Source organism: Salvelinus sp. IW2-2015, linkage group LG11 (genome assembly GCF_002910315.2).
Source record: "Salvelinus sp. IW2-2015 linkage group LG11, ASM291031v2, whole genome shotgun sequence".
Classification (NCBI taxonomy): Eukaryota; Metazoa; Chordata; class Actinopteri; order Salmoniformes; family Salmonidae; genus Salvelinus; species Salvelinus sp. IW2-2015.
This window is the reverse complement of record NC_036851.1, coordinates 1,299,322-1,310,244: the sequence shown is the minus strand read 5'-3', so window position 1 is coordinate 1,310,244 and position 10,923 is coordinate 1,299,322. Positions and strand designations below refer to the sequence as shown.

The window sequence follows — 10,923 nt, the reverse complement described above, 5'->3', positions numbered from 1 at the left end:
AATTAATACATCCAGAATAATATGAAATGCTCTGAGACCAGGTTGAAAATAGAGGTAAATTACTACCAGATAGTCTTGTCTTGTGGACCTGTTTGTCAAATTTAGGTGGACACACAACTCAGAAGCCATATCTTTGACACTGCTTGAGACCCATTTGCCTATTACATACAAAATTAGGTAGGCCTATAAACAATGTATAATAGGCCTACATTGCCTACTTATAACCTATGTAATAAAATAGAAAGGTGACATCAGGTATAGGTTTGTAACAGCGTATTAGGAGAAGTTGCAGCCATGCATTCGTTTGTTGTATGCAGACTACAACAACAACAAAAAACTATGGAGTGCTAATCCTACATTGTCACTTAATAACTTTATCCCACTCACGGGGAGGGGTGGAATTGAGAGAGCTCTCAGCCGATTTTAAGGTGGAACATTAGACTGTGTAGAGCCCTTAATCTAACGTAGCAGGCATAAAGGCCTCCCTGAAATGCAATACCACCAATGTTACATATATATATACTACCGTTCAAAGGTTTGGGGTCACTTAGAAATGTCCTTGTTTTTTAAAGAAAAGCAAATTTTTGTCCATGTAAAATCATGTTTAAATTGATCAGAAATACAGTGTAGACATTGTTAATGTTGTAAATGACTATTGTAGCCAGAAAACAGCAGATTTTTTTTATGGAATATCTACATAGGCGTACAGAGGCCCATTATCAGCAACCATCACTCCTGTGTTCTAATGGCACGTTGTGTTAGCTAATCCAAGTTTATCATTTTAAAAGGCTAATTGATCATTAGAAAACCCTTTTGCAAAAAAATTGTACCCGCAAAACACCAGTCTCAACGTCAACAGTGAAGAGGCAACTCTGGAATGCTGGCCTTTTAGGCAGAGTTGCAAAGAAAAAGCCATATCTCAGACTGGCCAATAAAATGAAAAGATTAAGATGGCCAAAAGAACACAGACACTGGACAGAGGAATTCTGCCTAGAAGGCCAGCATCCCGGAGTTGCCTCTTCACTGTTGACATTGAGACTGGTGTTTTGCGTGCACTATATAATGAAGCTGGCAGTTGAGGACTTGTGAGGTGTCTGTTTCTCAAACTAGACACTCTAATGTACTTGTCCTCTTGCTCAGTTGTGCATCGGGACCTCCCACTCCTCTTTCTATTCTGGTTAGAGACAGTTTGCGCTGTTCTGTGAAGGGGGTAGTACACAGCGTTGTACGAGATCTTCAGTTTCTTGCCAATTTCTCGCATGGAATAGCCTTCATTTCTCAGAACAAGAATAGACTGAGTTTCAGAAGAAAGTTATTGGTTTCTGGCCATTTTGAGCCTGTAATCGAACCCACAAATGCTGATGCTCCAGATACTCAACTAGTCTAAAGAAGGCCAGTTTTATAGCATCTTTAATCAGCACAACAGTTTTCAGCTGTGTTAACATAATTGCAAAAGGGTTTTCTAATGATTATTTGCCTTTTTAAAATGATAAACTTGGATTAGCTAACACAACGTGCCATTGAAACAAAGGAGTGATGGTTGCTGATAATGGGCCTCTGTATGCCCATGTAGATATTCCATAAAAAATCTGCCGTTTCCAGCTACAATAGTCATTTACAACATTAACATTGTCTATACTCTATTATATTTATTTCTACACAATATTACTACACTGTATTTCTGATCAATTTGCTGTTATTTTAATGGACAAAAAAATGTGCTTTTCTTTCAAAAACAAGGACATTTCTAAGGGAGCCCAAACTTTTGAATGGCTGTGCCTTTGGAAAGTATTCAGACCCCTTGACTTTTTCCACATTTTGTTATGTTACAGCCTTATTCTAAAATGTATTACATCGTCCCCCCCCCCCCCCCCCCCTACAGGATTACAGCCTCGAGTCTTCTTGGGTATGACGCTACACGCTTGGCACACCTGTATTTGGGGAGTGTCTCACATTCTCCTCTGCAGATCCTCTCAAGCTCTGTCAGGTTGCTGCACAGCTATTTTCAGGTCTCTCCAGAGATGTTAGATCGGGTTCAAGTCCGGGCTCTGGCTGGGGCACTCAAGGACATTCAGAGGCTTGTCCCGAAGCCACTCCTGCGTGGTCTTGGCTGTGTGCTCAGGGTCGTTCTATTGGAAGGTGAACCTTCACCCCAGTCTGAGGTCCTGACTGCTCTGGAGCAGGTTTTCATCAAGGATCTCTCTGTACTTGCTCCATTCATCTTTGCCTCGATTCTGTCTAGTCCCTGCAGCTGAAAAACATCCCACAGCATGATGCTGCCACCCCCATAATTCACTGTAGGGATGGTGCCAGGTTTCCTCCAGACCTGACGTTTAGCATTCAAGCAAAATAGTTAAATCTTGGTTTCATCAGACCAGATAGTTTTGTTTCTCATGGTCTAAGAGTCTTCAGGTGCCTTTTGGCAAACTGCAAGTGGGCTGTCATGTGTCTTTTTACTGAGGAGTGGCTTCTGTCTGGTCACTCTGCATAAAGGCCTGATTGGTGGAGTGCTGCAGAAATGTTTTGATACCCTTCCCCAGATCTGTGCCTCAACACAATCCTGTCTCTGAGCTCTACGGACAATTCCTAAAACCTCATGGCTTGGTTTTTGCACTGACATGCACTGTCAACTATGGGACCTTTATATAGACAGTTGTGTGCCTTTCCAAATCATGTCCATTCAATTGAATTTACCACAGGTGGACTCCAAGTTGTAGAAACATCTCAAGGATGAACAATGGAAACAGGATGCACCTGAGCTCAATGGTGAGTCTCATAGGGTCTGAATAGTTATGTAAATAAGGTATTTTTAATATAAATTTTAAATAATTTTACAAAAATGTCTGTAGATTGCTATGGAATTATTATTTATCCGTTTTAGAATAAGGCTGTAACGTAACAAAATGTGGAAAAGTCCAGGGGTCTGAATACTTTCCAAATGCACTGTATGAAGGCTACCATAAAGAGACACTGGGGATAGGTTTTCAATTTCTTATTATGTGAGCGAGAGGTGGAGCCAGATGACGTTAGATACCGTGACCGATATATACAGGGGTTTATTCATTACACCAATTATGTTGCAAAACTTTTCGTAAACGGAAGAAAACGGAACGAGGGCGAGACCTACCTGAATGTGTCCAATAGCAACGCTTGTTTTCGTTGCAAAACGCAACTTTTTGGACTAATGATTACACCCTGGTGAGCAAGAGGCGGTGTGCTTCTGAACAGACTATTAGACCAACAATACGAAAGCCCCGGCGGGAATAGCCTACCTGTCATGATCGGCAACTAGAGAAGTCCAGTCCATTTCAGCGCAGGCCGTTTCCATAAAGAGACTACTAGTTTTTAGAGATTACATTTGCTATATGCCTGTAAGAGTGCTGTAGTGCACGAGAGTACACCGCCATCTGTTACCTTAGTGCTGCGTAGGCACAATGATGAGCTCCGAGGCGCTCCGGCCGACACAGAACTCCGGGCGCAAAGCGCTTGGTAAACTCGCCAACAGGTTAGAGGAAGTGAAGAACCCATGGCGACAAGGCTCGACGCTCGAACTCAGCCACAACGAGGCGGCCAGGTTGGCAACAGACGCTCTGTTGGAGTCTGGGGAGAAGGAATACAGACGAGTTCTGACAGAGGAAAGGGAATTAAATTTTCTCTCGCCGCTTGAGATTCATTATATTACGGAGAATGCAGCCAAGAACTGTAGCTCCGACAACAGCTCAAATGGCACTGAGGGGGACATTGGGGAGGGGGATACGGTTTCGGAGCTTACCTCGGGGACCTATTTCCCAATGATGTCCGACGAAGAGCCACCTATGCTGGAACTAGGGTGGCCAGAAAACCCCAAACGATACGGACCCTCAGAAACACAGATCTATTTCCAAAGGGACAAGACTCACAATGTGAAAGACCTCATTCGGTCATTAATTAATAAAGCAAAAAGGGTAAGTCATTGAATTTTATATATATATACACACACAGTAACGGCCAAATGGCTAATGTCCCCTAAAAGGCACTTGGGTTATTTTCCTACCTCTGTCCACTATAGGCTTATAGGCTTATTTTGCTTTAATACAAACAATTGAACTATTTGACGTGTCTAACCATGCCCATGTAATGTATGTTTTACAATCTAATCTGGAAAAGCTGTGTGTTGTCGCTAAAACACACATTAATTTACCTCCATTTATCTTAAAGGAAATGAGGGGGATATACAAGCCTTCATGGTTTCGTTTTGGAGCAAGAGGACTCCCCATACAGTAGACCATAGGCCTAGGCTATAATTTTATTAGGGTCCTCAACGTTTCATACATTCATTTCAGCCTGTAATGTGTGTGTGTCATATTCATTTGAAGAAAAGGTAGCCTAGTGCAATAGCAATACTTTTTACTACAGTATGTACCGAGGCATACAGGCCTTCAGCTCATGCCTGGTTATCCTTGGCAAAAAGCCATGTAGACTTGTGTTAGATAAAATTGTTAACGCTTCCTATGAATACCCTCTGCATAATGCATTATAATGCTCATCATAGGTGTCTTAATCATATATTACTACGTTCATATAGCATTATGACCAATACTATATAATGCCTTACAAAGTAAAGCATTATAATGCCCTATATGTAAACCTCATTAAGAGAGCATTATATTGTGCTCATCAAGGGGTATATTCCTATTTTTTTCAAATATTCCCATTCTCCTGCACACCTTCTAATAGTGTTTTTCAACCTCTCCTCGGGGACCCCCAGACGTTTCCATTTTGTTGTAGCCCCGAACTAGCTCGCCTGATTGACTTAGTCAAAGGCTTGATGATCAGTTGACATGTTGAATCAGGTGTGCTAGCTCTGGAATATATCAAATACATGGAACGCCTGGGGGTCCCCGATGAGAGGTTTGAGAACCACTGCTTTAATACACCTAGCTGTCTTGCACACCGAACATGATTGCAGAATCACTCTTGACAAAATGTCCCAATGAGCATTTCATATAGGCATTATAACACTTAGCTTAACACTTAGCCTGCTTATAATGCTTTATGTAGATGTTAATGAGCAGCTAGAAGCACCTATTGTTGTGCGTTATGCATTGCTCATAAGGCTTATAAATGTGCTTAGACTGCATTATGGAGAGTACATTCATAGGAAGTGTTATGACATTATCTTAGCACTAATAGCAGCATTTCACCAGGTCAAATTCCTGGTACATGTAAATGTACTCGGTGAATAAAGGTGATTCTGATTCTAAAATTGTATGATCGTTTTAATTATCGTTCATACTTGGCTGGTACAAAATACAGATGTGATAAACACAATTATTATTATAAGCCTATAGATAAAATTACCAAATAGAAAAGAACAGAATTGCACCCTGTTGTCCGTCCATCAAATTACATTTGAGTATTTATCACCTTTTCCCTGTGTGCGCAGGTCATAGCGTTGGTCATGGACCTCTTCACAGACGTTGATCTGCTGTGTGACTTGATGGAGGCCTCGAACAAGCGCAAGGTCCCTGTGTACATTCTCCTGGACGAGAAGAATCTCAACTACTTTGTTGACATGTGTGCAGCACTGGACATCCAGAACTCTCACCTGGGTGTAAGTATGGGATGTGGTGGGTGCATGGGTTGATGGATTGCTGAATAGAGTGTACTATTTATACTCTGTGTATTTCGCTCCCTCTTTTCTCCCCCTCTCTCTCTCGACGTATTTCTGCTTCTCTCTTATTCTGTGTGTGTGTGTGCATGCATTCATTATACAATGTGCTTTGGTACACTTTTTCAGTGTGAAAACGGAAGATGGGTTGATACCATTTATTACCTTCAAACATACATCATGATTAGATAGATATTGTTCATCTTATTGGTGTTATTATTTCCACAAAACGTGTGACATTTTCATGACCTTTCCAGAACATGAGAATCCGCAGTGTGTGTGGAGACACGTACTGCACTAAAAGTGGGAAGAAATTCACCGGGCAGGTCCAGGAAAAGTTTATGATTATAGACTGTGAGGAAGTCATCGCTGGGTCATACAGGTAAGGATTGTACTCACGTGTCTTGGCAAAACGCATATCAGTTATTTATCTATTCATTTGCAGTAAATCTAAAGCATGATAAGCGTGAACTGAGAATTTCTATATTGCACGATATGCTGCTTCAGCTAAACGCTAGCCTTGCTCTGGACATTGTCTACCAACATTGGGTGGCACTCTGAATTATCTAGTAAGGTGACTCAGGCAAACATAGCTGAAATTTTAGTCATTTAGTCATTAGGTAAACATCCCATTTCTAAGTGCTTTGTGCTCTCCCTCAGTTGAGCCTTGGTACCTTATACCAGCATCCAGAAGCCAATTGGTCAAACTCTTTGGAGAGTGGATGGGATAGGTCCTCTAGGAGCAAGGTCACCTTGTGCAGCAAGTGTTTGTCATGTCAGGCAAGGCCAGGCTGGGTAGCTGTGATCCCATATAATGGAGAGCTGGTTGTCTGTAAGCAGTTTTTACAGATAAATGGTTTAATAACGAAAACGTTATCACATCGGCATCAGGGGAAAATAAAATGTTCCGCTATTTAATAGTTATAACAGCTAAATAACCACTGCATTAAGCTCTATCTTTGATGTCGATTTAAATGTCTCCCAAAGCTAGTGGCCTACGGTGCTTTTATTTACATTTTTGTATTTTTTGGGGTGGGTAGATCAGCTTCAATATTGCAGATAGATTGTAGCTTCCATCAATGTAATTGTCTGCATCATTTCCAATCACATACTCATTCAAGGGTTTTTCTTTATTTGTATTATTTTCTACATTGTAGAATAACAGTGAAGACATCAAAAGTATGAAATGACACATATGCAATCATGTAGTAACCAAAAAAGTGTTAAACAAATCAAGATATATATATTTTTTTTTGATTCTTCGAAGTAGCCACCCGTTGCCTTGATGACAGCTTTGCACACTCTTGGCATTCTCTCAAAAACAATTTGGTTACTACATGATTCCATATGTGTCATTTCATACTTTTGATGTCTTCACTATTATTCTACAATGTAGAAAATTGTAAATATCAAGAAAAACCCTTGAATGAGTAGGTGTTCTAAAACTTTTGACTGGTACTGTATATATTTAAAAATGTATATATTTTTCCCTAACCATACCACCCCTCCCTTAATTGGAGTAAACAGTGCTTTTCTTGTATAATTGATAGAAGTGGAAGGATTTGAAACAAGCAAATAATACTTGACCATGATAGGAGTGGTTATACAATTAGTCCCAGTAAGTGTGTCTTAACAATTGAAGAAGTGCATACATGCACTTATTAACTACACTGTATTGCTCATTGCGCTTGTCACTTAATCTCATGCAAAACATTAGTACACCCTCCATTTTGAAAAGCAATGTGTTGGCAGTTTTGTCAACTGCCAACAAAACTAGTATCAGTTGAACAAACGTGTTCTTGAGAGCCCTCAGGCGTTTTATGGGCTTGATGAAGACTAGAGGAAGGTGTGTAGAGGAAGTTGAGATGAATGTGTACTTTTCTTCCTTGGCCTTACACTTTTTCTATGTCTCACTTCACTTTATGGGGAATATGAAGCTTGTATGTTTAGATTTTGCCTTCATGTTCAGACAGGAAGATAGAAGTGTCAGCTGTTTTCTCAGCTGATGATGATTCATTACTGGGTAGGGAGCAGGTAGGACGGTCTACAAGGGTTTAACTTGTGGGTGACTGTGCAAACAATGAGGTTTGTACACATGTGCCAAGCCCTCGGTCAATGCAAAAGCATTTACCTGTGGAGTTTAATGGAAATATATCTGTAGTTCCATTTTATGTTTATCTTGAAATTCAAACAAAACGCCTTATATTTGGAAGTGGTAGCTATTTTGACTATCAAGCACATCCGTATGACGGGCTTTACAACAATGAAAGGGAAATCAGTAGTACTTCAAACAAAAACAATTGCTCACATACAGAGGAACACTGAGATGCTATGTACCCAAGTTGTTCTTCTGGTTCAGTATTCAAATTGAATTCAAAGTTAGCCTGTTCATATTTGTTTGGTCGTTTTGAAAACATGCTTCCCCTAAGAAACTGTAGATAACACAGGTGTTATTATACAGGCATAACGTATTATGTGGTCATAGTGCATTCTAAGTAGGGACTTCACAATATATTATCACAATACTTAAGTGCCAATACGATATGTATTGCAATTCTCATGGTTCTCACGATTCTATATTTATTGCAATTCATTACTGAGATGTTATTGTGATTTGTCCCAAACATATTGCTCACTATATGTCTGCTGCGGAGAGACAAGATATTTTTTTTGATCAATCATGGAAATAAAACTTTAACTTTAGGCATCAGCTGTCAGAGCAGCTTACAGATCATTTCACCTGTATATAGGCCATCTGTAAATATCCCACCCAACTACCTCATCCCCATATTGTTTATTTATTTTTGCTCCTTTGCACCCCAGTATCTCTACTTGCACATTCATCTTCTGCACATCTATCACTCCAATGTTTAATTGCTAAATTGAAATTATTTTGCAACTATGGCCTATTTATTTTCTTCATTTAAAACACTATATAGACTTTTCTATTGTGTTATTGACTGTATGTTTGTTTATTCCATTTGTAACTCTGTGTTGTTTGTCGCACTGCTTTGCTTTATCTTGGCCAGGTTGCAGTTGTAAATGAGAACTTGTTCTCTACTTGCTTACCTGGTTAAATAAAGGTGAAATAAAAAGAAAAAAGTGCAAAAAAACATGTTAGCTCACTATTTAAAAAGAAGATGGAGAACAAGCTATAGGATGAAAAACACCAGAGTTTTGGCGCAGGTACAGCCGACTAACGCAAGCTTAACCCTACCTAGCAAATAAATAAATACATATATATATTTTTTTTTTTTTCAAATCGATATTTGGAGTCAAAGTATCAATATAATATCATCCAAAATAATATTGCGATATGTAACCATCTCTTTTTTTCCCCCATCACTAATTATAGGACTTGTCATAAGAATCTTTGAACTACTTATAATGTGTAAATGTCATGTTATAATGAATCGGAGTTATCCGTCATTTTTGCCTGTTGGAAATTGAAACGTAGAAAGACAACATTTAGTTGATTTATAAAACTTTATAAGGCCTCAAACATGCTTAAATTTTTTTTTAAATAATTATACGCCCTAAGTAAAGTGTTACCAAACTGTCATATTGCTTGCATGTCGTCTAAAGCTGTTAAAAAGATATGTTGTTTTCTCACCAGAATTAGTTACCATTTGCACAGGATGTACTTATATATTTTTCTGAAGGTTTATAAATAGTGTGCAAACCATTTCTGAGTTTAAAACGTTTTTATACACTACAGGTACTTTGTTTTTAAGTAGAACATTACTGGGTAGGGATGTATTTTCTGTATGGCATATTTAGCCCATTATGTACTGTGTACATTTGTGTGTACATACTGTACAACTACTTGTTGTTGAAGATGTCATTGTTTTCGATCATGTTCCCTTTCCTGTAGTTTCAGCTGGCTCTCAGCGCAGGTCCACAGCAACATGGTGATGCACTTCTCTGGGCAGATCACTGAGAGCTTCGACCGAGAATTCCGCTGCCTGTACGCTGACTCTCAGATCATTGACTGTTTCCATAACCCAGATGAAGAGGATCTCCCTTACTACCCCAACCCTGTTCCTGCGCCCAACATGGGGCTAGACTTCTTCCCCGAGAGGTCACGGGAGAGGGTTCTGAGTTCAGAGAACTCCAGCAGCCAATCCAGTTGCAGCATGTCCAGCATCAAGGCAGCACCCGGCATGACCAATACGGTTTACAAGGTCACTCAAGGTCAAGACAAGAAAGAGACCAGCAACTCTCACCTGAGCCCTGAGAGGAGAGGAGGGGCACTAACTCACTCCCTTCATAATCAGACTGCCCAAGGCACGAGAGGCTCCCCCAATGGGACCAATCACAGCCCAGTTACAGAGCACCCTTCCTCTGGGATCGGCCAATCGGTCGGGATAGATTGGTCCAAGTCCATCCCCACAGAGTTCCACCAACCAAATGTTGGCGGAACAACGTCCAAGTTTCAGGCTCTTGGTTTATACGATCACAACAGTAGCCCCAAGACACAGTCTCCAATGCCGGACAACAAACACTCTGCCAAGCAGAGGACCACCTCCAACCCCGTCCTCAACAAGCTCACCGACCTCTTCCTCCCCCCAACCAAGAAGGACCTCCTCCCCACAACTGAGAAGGACACCTCCGTCTTTAGGAGGTGTCCTCCTCACAGTACAGCCTTTGGKGGGCCAGACCTCTCCCAGACAGAGCCGGAGAGCGAGCAGACTCCCCCTCCACCGCCCCCCATGTTAAACCGGAAGGACCAGAAACGCATGACCTTAGGCCACAGCAAACTAGACCTGGTCAACCACTACAACAAGATGAAGTCCAAACAGGTGTACAGCAGGTTTGAGTTAAAGAATAACAACTGAGGCTCTGCTGACTGAGGCTTTGCCTCCCCTACCCCCATCGCACTGGACCTCCAGGAAGCAGAGCACACTTTTTTGCCTTTTGTCAAGAACATTATAGCGGAGGGGCATTTTGTACCTTAATTCCCCTTTAGGAGTTTAGAGGAGGGTACAGTACAGCCTGAATTAGCCTGTTTACACTGAGTGAGTTGTAGTGATAGCTTTTTAGCATTTGCATGTAGACATTGAAGCCAATAAGTGACATGACAAATCTTGCTTAGGGCCCCCAAAAGGCTAGGGCCGGCCCTTCATTCAATGACTGTGTATTGTTTTCTTATTTCTGTGAGTGTCTTTCACTAGCCAGTATGGTTTTAATGATTAATATTGTATGAAATGAGTTGTAAATGGAGTTTGACTGTTTTTTAAGATGTGTTTTTACTTTTGATCACACCTACTCAT

The 10,923-nt window shown here is 40.7% G+C and overlaps 1 protein-coding gene across 1 annotated transcript; it reads left to right on the top strand.

Annotated features, from left to right (window-relative positions):
* Positions 1-3,344: 3,344 nt before the first annotated feature.
* On the top strand, positions 3,345-10,710 carry fam83c (family with sequence similarity 83 member C). The gene is made up of 4 exons (XM_023995795.2): positions 3,345-3,944; positions 5,426-5,593; positions 5,908-6,032; positions 9,525-10,710. The coding sequence occupies exons 1-4, from the start codon at positions 3,435-3,437 to the stop codon at positions 10,486-10,488; spliced, it is 1,767 nt and encodes a 588-aa protein (XP_023851563.1). The 5' UTR covers positions 3,345-3,434; the 3' UTR covers positions 10,489-10,710.
* Positions 10,711-10,923: the final 213 nt, after the last annotated feature.